This window comes from Mus pahari, chromosome 15 (assembly GCF_900095145.1).
Source record: "Mus pahari chromosome 15, PAHARI_EIJ_v1.1, whole genome shotgun sequence".
Classification (NCBI taxonomy): domain Eukaryota; kingdom Metazoa; phylum Chordata; class Mammalia; order Rodentia; family Muridae; genus Mus; species Mus pahari.
This window is the reverse complement of record NC_034604.1, coordinates 20369507-20385875: the sequence shown is the minus strand read 5'-3', so window position 1 is coordinate 20385875 and position 16369 is coordinate 20369507. Positions and strand designations below refer to the sequence as shown.

The window sequence follows — 16369 nt, the reverse complement described above, 5'->3', positions numbered from 1 at the left end:
CTGGACTGCTCAGCTACTTCTTTATATAGTCCAGACTCACCTGCCTGGGGAATGACACCGCCCACAATGGGCTGGGCCCTCTTATATCAATTAACAATTAAGAAAATGCCCTCACAGACACATCCACAGGCCAACCTGGTGGAGCCAATTCCTCACTGAGGCTCCCTCTTCCCAGATGACTGTAATTTGTGTCAAACTGACAAAAGCCAAGCAACACAATCACTATGCTGCCTTCCTGGAGTTACAGAAAACCTAGCAGAGCACCTTCTTGTTGTACAAGAAGGAAAATAGTGTAGGTAACAGTATCTTTAGACCATCAAGAAATTTTATAAATATCTTCAGTTTGTGAACGTCTATCAGAAGAATGCCTCCCCAAGGTCACACCATAGCAGTGTCAGGAACAATCTCAGAGGCTCCGGGCCTGTTTCCAATGCACTGTGCCACGCTTGCTGATTCCCCTGGCCTTGGGAGGCAACAGACCCTTCTTGGCTTTGTTTGTATAATAATTGCTTTGTCCTTCCTCTGTTGAAGGTCTCTCTCCTATTCTCTGGTTAGCTAGGGCCCAAGTGGTAATACCAAACAAGTGAGTTAATTTTTAGTCTTGGCAAAGAGGAGCAAAGCAAAGGACGGGAACAAAGAAATGACTCTTCCAGCAAGGGAGCCCACTCCAAAACAACAGAAAAATGCCAGTCTCGCAACCTGAAGTTTTAGACCATCTTCCTATAATTTATTCAAAAATAATACTTCTTTAGCTGTGTTTATACCCAAAAAGGGCAGATCCTAAGTAGGAAACATTATATTTTAACCCTTGATCATGGGAGGCATGAATTTCAGTCACATAAACTTTGTCCAATGTCACACACCTAAGAGAGAACCCAGGAGGGACTCTAGGTACAAGTGACCTGGCAGTTGGACACAGACGCCTGAGTGGGCACAGTATCTGCCTGAAGCTACTTGTTAGTCAGCAACCAGGGATTTGCCTGCACCTCAAGGCACAGCGATAGCCATTCTCCTGCCAAGGGAACAGCGTGACCCAGCTGTCCCAGGCCACTATTCTCATGGGCCTTCTGCTCTCCAGACCCAGGACAGACAAGATGTGGATGTTGTCATACTCTATCTTAGGTACGTTACAAAATTCAAGGGACAGTCACTATGAAGAAAGGCCATTTCAAAGTCACACAAACCTCTGAGGTGAATTTGGAACACATCTGTCAATGTGTTCCTACCCATCATGTTGTGGACTATGAGCTCCGGACTGAAGTTTCCATGCCTTGAGTCCCTTTCTTATATTATCACTTATTGGGGGGAGGGGGGGCAGGAGACAGGAGGGGACAGAAATGGGAACCCAACTTAGGTTGGTCAGACTTCATCACTGTGACAAATACCCAAGAAAATCTACTTAGTGAATGAAAGATTTGTTCTGTCCCATGGTTTCAGGGGTTCTGTCCCATCATGGTCTGGAGAACACGGCCGAGCAAAGCAGCTCCTATCATGGAGGACAAGAAGCAGACAAACAGAATGCCTGTGCTAGCAGTATTTCTCTTCCTTCCCCTTTTATTTCATCCAGACTCCCAGCCTGCACTCATGAGGGTCTTCCCCCTTTAGTTGATTCTCTCTGTAAATGCACTCATAGACACAGCAAGAGGTGTGCCTTAATAGTCTTTTAGGCAGACCTCAGTCCAGGTAGCTTGCCATTCAAGATGAACTACCACAAGTCTCTGCCTATAGCATGGGCTTGTGGTTAGGTAAATACTCAGATGGGGACAAAGGAGAAGCCAAGCACTGGGACCCACCCTGAGGAGCACTTACACTCCCCAGCCATGTAGTATCATCTGTGGAGACAGCGATAGCATCTGAATGCTGGTGCCACCCATGAGATGTTGCATTGTGGTGGTTGATGGCAGTAATGGCATCGTCTTTTCTCTGGTCCTCAGATGCAGTGTGGCTTGGATGTTCCCATTGAAGGGAATGGTGTAGACCAAGACTAGTGTCGTTGCACAAGCCAACCTCATGTCACCACAGTTGCATGCTGTGTAGGACCTGAAGTGTCTTTGCCAGGAGCTCCTGGGATAACAAAGAGGTGCCGACTCTGGAATCGGTCCTACTGTGTATACACCTGGATCACCATCTGCTTCTGGCTCTATTACCTGGGATGTGAAATCTGACCTTCAGTTGTCTTTGATGATAGTGAAACCAACAAAATCCAATCGTTACTAAATTCTCCAACTAACTATTCAAACAGGAGCCTCGGCGTGGTCTCTTCCCTTCACTTTATTCTAATATTGCTGACTTATACATTAGCACTTTCTTTTTTGTACTTCCATCTCCAAATCATTCAAGTTTTTCAAAAAAAAAAAAATAAGATCAGGCAGGACTTGCTCTTTAAGCATTGCATCACTAGACACATTTCTCAAGTTGACAATGATCTACTCATAACACTCATGGGGTCTGTTTGATCAGTGAGCCATGAAGGCATCCAATGAGACTGTCATTCTAGCTAGTATTCTGACATCTACAAAGGGATGCCATTGTCAGACATAGGCAAAAACTATTGCAATGGAATTTCCTCTGAATATACTGGTCCTATAATCCTTTAATGTCCAGTTTTAAGACGCTGATGAGGGCTGGTGATGTGGTTCAGTGGGTAGAGTGCTTGTCTAACATACACAAAGCCCTGGGTTCAGTCTCCAGTGCCCGGGGAAGACAGAAGACCAAGTTCATCCTCTGTTATATTGCAGGTTTGGGGCCCAGCCTGGACTCCATGAGAGCCTATCTGCAATTCAGGTGACGATCATGCTGATGGGGGGGTTATGTTGCTGGAGAAACTCCTCTTGCATGTGCACCCTATGAAGTACCCAGAGAGTTGACCCTTACTCCACTGGCTATCTTCTAGGAACTTTGTTTGATCCTACAAGACACCTTCACCTCTCTGATGACCATGGCCAGAGAACTCATTCTATGGCTGTAAAGTGCCATTCTTTGTACTCTGCATGAAAAATCAATACCCCCAGCTAGTATCCACCTGGAAATGTTCGTAGTTTGGCCAAGGGACTGTCAGATAACTCTGGGGGTCTCTGAACACCACATAACAACATCTAAGAATAATCTGTGAAGCCTCAACAACACTGTGAAGGTCTAGGAGGAAGGAGTTGATACAATCAGAGCTATGCCTGGTTCAAGGTAGATTAGGGACAGGAAGAGAGACAGCCCCATCAGATGGCTCTGTCAACATCCCAGCTGACACAGGAAGGCTGGTTATCTGTGTTTATAGTCCAACAGAGGTTTCACTTTCTGTATACATCTCTGATTTATCATGAGTATTGCCCTATCTCTTAGTATAACAATTCTAAGTATCAGGCAATCCAGATGTAGGCTAAGAAATAACATATTAATTGACATAATTGATAATTATTTTACCCAGTATAGTGAGTTAAAAAGATATATACCATAAAACTACCAGGATCTTCCAAGAAAGTAAAATATCAACTAAATTACTGGAAACAATGATTAAAATAGTTGTTGATCTACAAAAATCTAGAGAATGTTGATTTTTTTTTTGCTCAGGTTAAAAATCCCTTAAAAGAGAATATGATGTGTTCAATTAACCCATCTCAAAAACTTCTCTTAAGCCAGGCTACCCACAAGGAGCAAAGTCTCTCAAGATAGAAAAAGATCTACAGTCACCAACAAGTCTTTGCCTGATTCTAAGTGAATGTCAAGGTGAAGTGGTTTCTCCAAAGCAGTCTAAGACTTCAGCACACCAGCATGGAGGTAAGTCAGACCAGGGGGCAGGGACAATGGCTGCACTTACCCTGTGTCATCCTGGAAGCCTTCTAGCTCATCCCGCTGTTCCGCCAGCGTGGCCTCCAGATCCAGATAGGCACCATTGTGGGACAGCTGCAGGGTACAGTCATCGAGCTGGGAGAGAAAAAAGGAGTTAGTTCTAACCATCTCTTCTGATAGGGACCAGGTACCATGAGGTCACTTAAGTTGTCCTCAAGGGTTTTTTAAAAGCCAAGTTTTACTCTGAACTGTGGTACCTAGCTGGAGGAGGGACTATACTAGTAAAAGCATCCTGGAGCCCACTTGGTACAAGTGGACAGAGGCATCTGTCAGAGAGCTGGCATTGGCCCAAGTTGTAAAGATTCTGAAGTTGTTAGATTTTGTTATATTTAGAATGGTTACTTACACTTAGAAACACAGGTAAATTATTTTTGCCAAAGACTGTGATTGATATTATGAGAAAACCAAGCATATAATGTCATGTTTGACTTCTGAGTTGTCAAGATGGCTTATTGTTCTAGCTGGTGAGTCAAGACTCTAGTTCCGAAGTGCAGACGACTATGGTAGCTCATGACTGAAATCCCAGCACATTAGAGGCAAAGACAAGAGGAAAGACGGAAGTGCCCTGGTGATCATTAGTCCTGGCCTAATGGCAGTCAGCTCTATTTTGAATTTCCAGCTTAGTTCCCAACAGCCTCAATATTGATTCTTCCTTTGGAGTCCCCAAGGCCTGCCAAGGATCTGCCTCAACATGTTCTGCGACAAGCCCCAAATAACAAATGAAAACCCCACAATCTTCCTGGTGTATGACAACAAGATCCTCAAGTCTCAGACTATCTGCCTTATCCCACCCTCACCCCCTACTCCCATCTCCATCCCCACCCTCACATTCCAGGCATCACTAACTACCACCATTTCCCGATCAGCATCTTAACAAAATTATATATCTGACCCAGGCAGGGCACCAAAAAACACAAAAGGGCTTCCTTCCCTCAAAGATATGGTTTCACTGAATGAGTGGGACAGACAAATAGACTGTAGATTAGAGTAAGACACAAGTAAGAACAACTGTCAGTCAGTGGATGCTCTACCTCCGTTTATGCTTCAGTGACTGTCTTCAGAAGAGATGCCAAAACCCTCCATCATATTCTTCAGGTCCCCATCCAGGAGAAGGGTATCATTGCTCCCTAGCCAAATGTCACCACCTTGATCCCCTAATTAAAGGGTGAGGAAGTCCCTGTTCAATGGTGCTAGTAAGTCTCTCAACTGAAAAAGAAAAGGTGAACATGGGCCTCTTGGCCCCTTAAAAGGAATATGTAGGTGTGCCCAGAACAACCAGGGGATAAGGATCAAATTGGGATATTGACTGCCCTGGGACAGACTGCCTTGGAGCTGGTGCATAGAGGCTAAGATCCCAATGGAATCATCACATTGCCAGAGCCTTCCCATGATGCATACTCAGTCTCACCATTACACCTAAAACTCAAGATTAATATTAAAACTACCATCATGTGAGCCAAGGCACATGGATAAAACGTGCTGGGGTTGCGATGACAGTGACATAGTGAACTCGCCTAGAGAGTTCAGAGTTTGGCAGTCAGCTTTTGGTCTCACTTTTACAAACTGGTAGAAGCCTGTCTTGTTACTTTGGTCACTAATGTTATAAAAACACTTAACCTGAGGAAGGAAGGGTTTGTTTTGTCTTGTGGTTTAAGAGGGGATATGGTCTATTATGCCTAGGAAGTTATTGAATCAGGATCAAGAAGCAGCCAATCACTGTTCACAGTCAAGAAGCAGAGAAGTTTGACCGTTAGAGCTCAGCTCACTGCCTCCTTTTTATTTGGTCTAAAAGCCAAGCCTAGGGGATGGCGCCACCCACATTCAAGATGGTTCTCCTCTTCTCAGTTAAACCTTCCTGGACACATCCTTGTAAACAAACTCAGCGCTATGTCTCCATGGTGATTCTAAGTCATCCAACTGACAACAAAGATTAACCATTTCAACCTCAGCAATAATTACTAAGTAACTTCCAAAACAAATGTCCAAAGCCAAGGTGTAAAGGCAATGAAGAAAGGCTAATTTCAAACTGGTTGTTACAAAAATTCAGGCAGAAATATCCAAACTTTCCCTACTAAAGGACTCAGATACCTCCCTGCCAGACTGAGTCCCTGGTCTCCATTCCTGCTTGGGGGAGGCAACCTGATCCCCTGCCTTGGCCTCTCATGGCAAATGTCCTCCCAGATGACTTAAGGGTCCTGGAATTTCCTGACTCGGACAATTTTCATGTCAACCCTGATCCCCTGGCAGTATGTCCCCTGCACTCCTTTCTTGGCTGAAAGTTTGGTGGCCAGGACACTGTCGGGCACTTCGGGACATAAGACAAAGCAGAGAGCCATGTGGGAAGAGAGCATTACAGGGTTATTATAGAAGGGTGGCGATTAGGAAATTTAGGGGCAGTGACAGTGGTGTGGCTGAGAGACTCTGGATCAGGTTGCAGCCTGTCAACCTGTGGCCAGGGCTCTGGCAGGGATCAAGCTGCCCCAGAGGGAGTCAATCTCAGATCCACAATAAAGGTCCTTCTACATCTCCTAACTGTGCCACTCCCCGCTCCCGCCCCAGTCAAAACATGCCATTTAAACAAGCAGCCCAAAGACAGAGGAAAAAAATCCTCTGCTCCTTAGACAGATGCCGCACAAAGTGATTCTGGGGTTCTTTTGACTGCTCCTACAAGAAGAATGCACTCCAAAAGGGCAGGCTCACCATTCCGGAAAAAAAACCCCAAACATCTGAAGCAAGGCTGATGTCACGTCTCGATTTATATATTCTTTCCTTTCCCCAAGCCAGTGAAGTGGTGTGTTGCTGGGGTGGTTTAATGATTATCCGGGTTCTGGCAGCAAGTCTAGAGAAAGCCTAGCCTAGGCAATAAAGTTTCTGCGCAACCCTGAAATAGATTTGAACAGAACCCTTCTATAAATACACATGAGGCTACCCTTTAAACTAATCTTGGTAGTCGTGTAGAAGTGAGAAAATAACAAGGTTTAACAATAGGCTTCAAAGTTTAAAGAAAATCTCGAATGAGCACCACTCACTTGTGTCACTTGACGGGCCCCTCCCAGGTTCACATCCACGGCCGCCCCATGTGATTCCGTATAACAGCCTGGAACCCATGCTGGCTTGTGTCTTGCTTCTCATGGGTGATACCTGATGCTGCCTAGCTGACAACTACAGGCACTGGCTCCCAGGAGCTGTCCTCCCTTCCAGTTACTGGAATTCTGCCACTGAGTGAGTCCAACCTAGACTGCCAAGCTGTGGATGATCCAACGACTGATGACTGACACATGAGACAGCCCAAGAGAAATCAGGGAGACAAACCCAAGCCAGTGCTTCCCGGGAGACCCTCAAGCTTCTCAGAGATTCCATGGCTGTTCATTTAAGTCAATCTCCTTCCTCCATGATCTGTCACCACAGACCACCCACAGCTGACAGGTGAGGCAGATCTGACCACCCGAGTTCCCAGAGGCAGGATGAATGAAGGGTGAGAGGCTGTCACAAGTTCCCCGCTAATGACAAGTCCAAACAGGGATGCCCACCACTTATCCAGCCCTGAGATGGAACACAAAGCGCATATCTCACCTTGACCCTCCCTGAGCTCAAACTCCTGCTGGGGACAAAGGACAACACCAGGTGCTGAGTACAAGGAGTCTGCAACGCCAAGGAATTAGGAAACGATGATGTCAAAGCCCCTCCCAGAGAAGTCAGAAGAAGAGGCATGTAAAGCCCCTAGTCCCCAGGGTTCTATTCCACCTTAGCCTTCTTGCAAACTTCAAAGTAAAAGAGGACAGTACTGTGGTCTGAATGTGAAACTGTAGCAGGCTTTTGTGCTTGAACACTTGGTCCCCAACTGGTGGCACTGTTTTGGGGAGGCTGTGGATCCCTTAAGAGATACCAGGTATGAGAACCCCTTGCTTGAGTTATTGATCATCGCTTTCCATGATCTTAAAACATACAGGCTATTGCTATTACCCTTGGTTTCTACCCACCCCCAGAGGTAGAAGTTAAGTCCCTATTGCTAAAGATACCATGTACTTCAGACACAAGGCCCAGAGATGCCTAAGCCAGGAATGACCTTAATACCTCCTCCCTGAGCACCAGTTTTCATGGTACCAGAAGTTACCAAAGGAGGGGAATAAATAATAGTCCTACTCAGTTATGAAGCCCATGAACCACAATAATGATCAATATGGCATAATAACTCAGAAGATGCAATAGTGGTATGGATACCTTGGTGGTAACCAACAACTCTCTAATTGGACATAAGGGAAACCATGCCAAGTACTGGGAATCTAGCCAGCTACCAGGTCTGGTGAGGTCATGGGTCTTGGAGGAGAACCTACAGCCACCACTTCACTAAACCAGCATAATGCCTAAGTACATTCTAAATATTTGTCCTTATACCCACAAATAAGTGTAGTTCTCACACCACACCAAGGAAACATCTCTTTGCAACAAAGAAAGACGATCACAGAAAACCACAATCAGTCAGAACGGGGGGCTGTGGATCCCAGTGCCAAGGGATACATCTACAAAAGCACGTGGCACCTAAGGAAATGTTGCAGAAGAGGGAGTGGGAGGATTGTAAGAGCCAGAGAATCACAGAATTTTCTGTGAGACTGTGTCTCCTAGTAATTTCAGAACCTATACCCGTAAAGTTGCACCAACGTGGCTGCCTGAGTATGGGCTAAACAGGGAAAATAACAGTGGATATGACAAAGTGGGTAAGGGAAAAGCCATGAGGCCTCACCCCTACACAAAGAACTAAAAGCAGAAGGGATGCTGAGCTTGGAGGAAATAGTCTTTCCCAGGGAAGAGCACACCAATTGTTATTCAATACCAAATATAAGCTCTGAAAACATACAAGTAACATTATATGCACAATTGATGAAAAAGAGTTCATGAGTTTGAAGGGGAACAGGGAGACGTATATGGAAGGGCATGGAGGGAGGGAAGGAACAGGAGGAAAGGGGGCAGGGTATAGCTAGAGGAAGTGAGTCACTGCGTACAGGATCCTGTCTCCACCCTCTCTGCCTCCTGATCTGCCTGGATGTGGGGAAGCTCCCGCTGCTGCAGCCAGGAGCTGTCCCCACTGCCTTGCTACCTCCACCATGATAGACTATACCCATAGAATGAGTCTTCCCTCCCTCAAGTTGCTTTGGCTAAATATTTTATCACAGTGATAAGAAAGTAACCAATGTAAAGCAAATTATGATAGAGTCTAGCTATTGCATGCCCAGGCCTTCTGAGCTCTGTGACCCCAGGCTTCTCCTGGCTCAGAAATTAAGCACCACGTGAGCCCTGGTCCTCTCGAAGGCTGAGTTCATCATGAGCCTCTTTAGGGTACACCTCAAGCTGACCACTGCTCTAAGAAGGGCACAAAAGCAGTCAGTGCATTTCAGCTGGTGAGTTAATGAACAGCTGCACCCAAAGGCAGCAGAGACAAGAAACTGGACTTAGATAACATGCAAAACAGTTCAAAAAGACTGCTTCCCAACAAGCTGCCATGTGTTCCTTTCACACTTCCAACTCAAATGCTGGCTCTGCTCCTTGGGCTTCTAAGGGTTATGCTCCCCCAGTAAGAACCATTGCAGTGGAATGAAGGGGGGGGGGGGGAAGTCTGGCTACGGGCTTACCTACTGCTCACCATTTCCTAAGGGACATAGCCAAGCTATGGTGCTCATGTCATTACCCTGCAAACTACACATCCTCCTAATGTGGATTTCTCTCTATGCATGATTTCTCTCTCTCTCTCTCTCTCTCTCTCTCTCTCTCTCTCTATATATATATATATATATATATATATATATATATATATATATTAAATCAGGAAGTAGTACTCTACATAGAACAGCCAGTCTTTCATTCTTGTTGCCTAAACAATACAGTGCAGTAATTGTTGACATCATATTACATATTGTTAGCAATTTAGAGATGACATATATCACACACAGAGATGGGCATAGGTTATAAGCAGACTATGCATTTTACCTAAAGTGTTTGAACAGCCGCAGATTTGGGTGTTCACACAGATACCATTACTGGTGCCCCTTGTACCCTAACAACAATGCCATACATTTCATAATAAAAACATCATATCTATAAGGATAAAACTAAAAATGTAAATATAGGAAACAGCGAGTTGGTTTTCTTAAGAAACCAAGAAACTGGATTGCACCATAGCGAAAGGGAATCAGCGCTGCTGACCAGCCCTTAACAAGTGCAATCCTAGGGACCACGGGTCTCTTCAGCGGAGCTATAACACAGCCAGTTTAATAAGTGATTTAGGGAAAAATGTAAGGATACCTCTGAAGATCTGGCCCCTGGAATTATGAAATATTATATGTGTTCTTGTTTTGAAAGTGGCTTGATTTTGCTTCTCTGACACATAGGTGAGCTGTTGGTGGACAGCAACCCAAGAACAAGTGGCTTTGTTCTGAGCTGACTTGGAGAGTTTCCAAATCAAGTTCTAGATTTCCATTTAAACTAAGAAGCGCACACAGTCCGCCCACCAGCAGTGGGAATCTCTGTCAACATCTGCAAGAAGACAAAGACAAGAGCTTCGGGGAATGGTAACCGGCAAACGGGCAAATAAATCACTCTTCATCATTAAATAGCCAAAGGTATACTGGGCTTTTTAATACAAAAAGCTAGAATGAATTGGTGTACGTGGGTACCGTGTCCTGTGTTCCACATCATTTTACTTAAGTTGAAAAATAATTCCATTGCTATTTCAGGAAAGAAGGGGAAGGAAGGGAAGGATATGAGGGTTAAAGTGGGGAGCTTGAGAAAGCCTGGATGACTGATAGAATATGGAAGTGTCTAACACAAGCAAAATCCTGAACTTCTTGACTGAGCAAATTAGTAAGTAGAAGGACTACTCACCAACATGGGAAATGCCAGGTGAAAAGTATGTGGGTCAGGGATAAAGTTGGGATCTCTTTCTCACCTGCTTTGTTTATTATGTCTCAACAAATAATGGAGGCATTTGGGTTATTTAAGAAAAATCATACACAAATTTTATTCTTATTTTCCAAGAACTAAATTTTAATTTTAATTATATTCTTTTTCTCTGTTTCCTTTTCACTTACTTTGTGAAGGTGTTTGGGATTTTTTGTGTAGTGTGTGTGTGTGTGTGTGTGTGTGTGTGTGTGTGGTGTAGTATGGTATGTGGTATGTGTATGTGATATGTGTGTGTTTTGTGTGTAGTGTAGTGTGGTGTGTGTGTAGTGTAGTGTGGTGTGTGTGTGTGTGTGATGTGCATAGTATAGTGTGGTGTGTGGTGTGGTATATATGTTGTGGTGTGTAGTATGATTTGTGTATGTATGTGTGGTTAGTGTGGTGTATATGTAGTATTTGTGTGTACTGTGGTGTATATGTCTGGTATACGTGTGTAGTATGGTGTGTGTGTGCATGTGTGTGTATGTGTGTGGTGTAGTGTGTGTAGTGTATGTGGTGTTTGTACATGTGGTTTGTGTGTGTGTGGTATGTGTATATTGTGTTGTGGTGTGTGTATATGTGTATGTGTGTATGTGTGTCTGTGCATGTGGTGTCTGGGGAAGTTGTTTTGTTTGAATCTCTTTAATATATATTATATATATAGTATGGGTGTTTGCCTACAACGTGTTTATGTGTGCCTCATGTCTGCAGAGGCCACAGAGTCCAGATGAGGACATTGGAACCCCTGGAGTTTCCGATGGCTATGAACCCCATGGCAATGTCTCAGGTCAGCATGTACAGCATTTACATCTCCACAGCAAGCTTCACAGTGACCTGCTGACCACCCTGTTCATAGGCCCTGCTTCACAGCGATACCTTTTCCAGCAGACATCATGAAATACAGGACTAGGAAGGGTTGCCACCAAGAACTGTCCCCTCTACTCTCTGTCTGAGCCATACAATAAAGATCCTATTGAGAAAACGAAATGAAGAGGAGGAAAACTATGAAAGACACGTGGACGTCTGTAAAGACCTTGTACCACAGCGTATAAGAAACTGTTACAACTGAACAGCAACAGACAAATAACCCCATTTAAAAGTGGGCAAAGGATTTGGACCATCATGGACCAGCACTTGGCTGTGAGCCTGGGACAGACAGTCGATGGAGAGCTACTTACAATCCCTCATGACAAGGCCTGTGGAATATGACTGAGAACTCCAAGACCCTTCAACCCAGGGTCTCTACCATCTATCTTCAGTGGTTCTCAGACGCCAGTGCATACAATAGCTTTCTGGAACATTGGGTCACAGCCAAACCTCCAAATTCTGTGTGTCTAGGCATCTGGACCCCAGGGGTCTGTATAATTCCTACCATTACCCAGTGAACAGATGCACTGTGAGTAGGACCTTAGGCTTCGCTCTGAGACAAAAGACAGAGATAATACTGTTGGACTCCTTGAGGGAAGAAGTAAGCCAAGAGCCAACTCTAAAGCCCTAATTGCTTCAGAACTTGTTCCTCTTCTCCCAGTCCTGGCTCTTTCAATACCACCTTGTAGCCTAGTAGATTCCTCCTAATGAGCAAGTATATCCCTGGGGCCAACTGTGGGTATCAGGATAACACCCCAGCAAAGATGCACTGAGATCTTTGGAAAGAGCACAAATGGACCAACATTCTGGCTCCACCTGGTAGCCATGACTGGGCCAAAGAACAGAAGCCACACCTCACAGAAAGTCCAGCTGGCTGCCACTGCGAACTTCGAGGAAATGCTTTCAATAATTCTACAGGATGAGCTGCCTGCTAGCCAGGAATCCTGAACACACAAGCTCTGATGAGCATCCCCAGGAAAAAAGAAAACCAGTCTCATTGGTCGTTATCACAGCTGACTGGCAGATGTCTCAATACCAGTGAACAGCTCTCTGCCTTGCTTGGTGTGGCCAGCCTGACCATTTACAATAGCTTTGGTTAGTTGCAAATAGTTTAGAATAAAGGCAATATACATTAAATTCCAGGTTCTCTGTTCTCAGGAAGAACAGAGCAATGTAGAGCCCCCTTAGTTTCCTCTCCCCGGGCTAAGCTCCACCACACTTCCTTTGGTATATGCACTATCCAAGACTCCAGGCCACCTGCCCACCTGGCTCGAATATGCTGTAAGTCGGGACCATGGCTCAGGAGATTCAATTGCTTTTTAATGCAGACACTATGACTGAATGTAGTCCCTTCATTTCTTTTCAGTTGTCTGTAACACTATATGCTGTGTACAGTCAGCCCTTCTCAATAACCAAGCAAGTTCCACATCAGCAGCATGAAATCAACCATGTCCTTATTCTATTCCCTTAGTAACTCATTAACCACATGACCAGACAGCCCTGGCTCAGTGATGAGTGAAAATCCCCCCTCAAAACACCTCTGCAGAGTTCTGCCCAGGTTCCTGTAAGGTGTGCTGTCATGAGATCCTGAGCGCTTAGGTCAGCAAGCCTGCCTGCCTCTCTCATTTATACCTCCACAGCAATCAGCCTTGTAACTAGCTGACCACTCTGTTTATAGGACCCTGCTTCACACTGGTGCCTTCCCCAGCCCATATCATGAAGTAAAGGACTGGGGCAAGTTTTCATCACTTTCCCCTGTAATCTCCACCATAACTTTTCCAACACAATTAAACACTTATAGGCATCATGTACCTATAAATGTCAAATTGTACATGTTTAACTGGGAGACAACAAAGGGAAGAGGAAGGGAGGGCACAGGAGGGGAGGGGAAAGAAGGGAAGGGGAGAGGAAAGGAGGGGAAAAGAGGGGATGGGAGAAAGCCAACACTGCCTGCTCAAGAGCGGAATGTCCATCTTTGAGAAAGAACTCTCCTACAGCTTCAGGGGACTCATACAGCCCATCCAAAGAGGCACCGCTAGTGAACCCCCTCTCCTCACAATGCCACAATGCCCCCAAGTTAATGGTACCTTAAAAAAAAAGAAAAAGTAAAGCCCAGACACATCGTCATCTCTAATTTGTGTCTCAGACACGTCCAGGGAGAAAATGTGAGCTCTTCTTGTGGGGAATGATTTGTGTTGGGTGGCAGCTGTGAGCATGGTTATGGCCACAGTCAGTTCTGAGGGATTTACAGGCCACACTCTGTAACCGCTGTGCACACCTCTGTAGCTGAGGGGAAAGCTACTGATCTGTAACTCTAGGAAGGTTGGAGTGTCTGATGAGTATAACCACTGACAGATAATAAGATAATTGAACTTAAGATTGCTGATTATTAAGTTTTAAGAATTAATGAGATTCTGTAACTTAGGTTTTTATTTATATTATTGCATATATATACATATATGCACATACATATATACATGCACACACACATATATACACACATATATACATGCACACACACGCATATATACACACACATATACACATACACATATACACATACACATATACACACACATATACACATATACACATACACACACATACACACACACATACACGCACACATACATATACACACACATACATATACACACATATATACACATACACACACACATATACACACACACATACACACACACACATATACACACACACACATATACACATACACATGAATGAGTGACCAGCAAGCCTGTGGAGGTTAGAGGATAGCTATGTGGAGTCTTTTCTCTCTTCCCACCTTTGTGTGGGTTCCAGAAATCAAACTCAGGTAGACAGGCTTATATGGCATTCCCTTTACCCACTGAGCCATCTCACCCACCCAAAAACAAAGTTTTAAGTACAATAGGCTTTACTGTGAAATTTGAATTTGAAGACTATCCTCTATGAGATTTAGGCTCGCCCTCAGTCATCATACTGCTCTCCAGAAATACTTGAAAGTTAAAATATAGGCCGCCTTGCTGGCTAGCTGGTTGGTTGGTTGGGTTGGTTTAGTTTGTGGTTTTTGATTTTGGTTTGAAACAAGGTCTCTCTATGTCGTCCTAGCTGTCCTAGAGCTAGCTATGTAGACCAGCCCTTGCCTATCACAAGTAGGGCTCATGGTTGGATCCCCCAGAAGTGTTAAAACATTTTCTTTTTGTGATACTAGTAAAAGGGATAAGAAAAGAGTTTTCAGTATGGAAATCCTTTTGTCTTTGCAAGGGTGGTAGCTTGTACCTGCACCCTCAGCATTCCAGAGCCTGAGGCAGGAGGATTGGGAGTTTGAGGCCAGCTTGGACTATACAGTGAGGCTTTCTATAAATTACTTATCTTGTTGCTGCAACAAAATACCTACCAAGACAGCTTGAGAAAGGAAGGGTTCATTTTGGCTCACAGGTTAAAAATACGTATTATTATAGTGGGGAAGGCACTGGCAGCTCGAGGCAGCTCGAGGCAGCTCGAGGCAGCTCGAGGCAGCTCGAGGCAGCTCGAGGCAGCTCATCAGGCTGCTCCTGCACTGGAAAGCAGAGAGAATGGGTGCCCAGCTCTGTCCCCTTCTTACTCAGCGGGAAATCACAGCCCATGGGACGGTGCTGCCCACATTCACCTCAGTTAATCCAAACAAGATGCTCCCTCCCAGACACAGAGGTTTGTTTCCTAGCTGATCCTAGATCCTGTCAAGTTGACCATAGTATCTATCACAACCTCATCTACATAAATTTTTCAAAGCCAAAATCGAACTTTTCCTCAGGTCCTTCCCAGAAGCCGTTCAAATGGCTTTAGTTACAGTCAGTGGAATGTTTGTGACAAGACAGGACTTTCTGATTCAGAACAAAGATGAAAGAAGTTGGTTCCAGAAAGTACTTCAGACCAGCCGTCTCCAGGGAGGACCACGCTCAAGCCGGCTGCCTGTTTGTTTCCCTCCTTCACCCAAGTGAGTTGCTAGCAGCTGCCCTGCCACCGGGTTTTAGGCAGAGAATAATCATTCCCAGATGTTGAAGAAAAAAATGCTCTGACCAAGCAGGCACCACAGCTCCAGATGTATGTGGTCAGCTGAATATTCCCTGTGTCCCATAAGGTTGCCACAACACTCAAGCTGTTCTCCCAGAGAGAAGCCTGACCCTTCACAGATTGGCTTTCATGTTATTTCTTACATGCTCAGACAAGGCAGTGCTCCACTGGGTGTGAGCTGTGCAGCCATTTGGTCCTCCATGCCAACCACCTAGAGCCACCATGACCCAGTCTGTCAGAAATGCATCCAAGTTCCTGTACCCCTAAAACTGGGTAGGCTGGGCATGTCTCCTCCAACAAGTCTCTGGGCTCTTACCAATGAGGAAATGTCCCTAGCTCGGGCATGCTTGACAGGTCTGAAACCTCAAGGTGATGACCCCCCCAAGCTCAGAGCTGTTTCCACCAGGCAACTACTGTGAGAATTGAGAGCCAGGTTTGAATCTTGCAGCACCAGAATCCATGAGAACGGGCCTCAGGGACACCTTGGAAAGCCAGATGTGTGGAGATGAGACAGGGAGCCGGGCTGCAGGTGGCCATGGAAGACTTCAGAACATCTTGCCCATGACACTGAGCACAGCGGTCAACACCAGTGGCCTGTACTCTGCTCACTTATGGCTCAGACGCTGCCTCTGCTCAACTTTTTTCTTTCCAGGGCTTTCTATACAGTTTAGTG

At 45.1% G+C, this 16369-nt stretch overlaps 1 protein-coding gene across 4 annotated transcripts in view; it reads right to left on the bottom strand.

Moving 5' to 3' along the window:
- Window positions 1–16369, bottom strand: part of Fhod3 (formin homology 2 domain containing 3) — a 421297-nt gene that overhangs the window by 372646 nt on the left and 32282 nt on the right. For all 4 annotated transcript variants that reach the window (XM_021214495.2, XM_021214497.2, XM_029547105.1 and 1 more), the window contains exon 2: window positions 3812–3918. In XM_021214495.2, the coding sequence (XP_021070154.1) occupies window positions 3812–3918 (107 nt within the window). The remainder of the gene's footprint in view (window positions 1–3811; window positions 3919–16369) is intronic.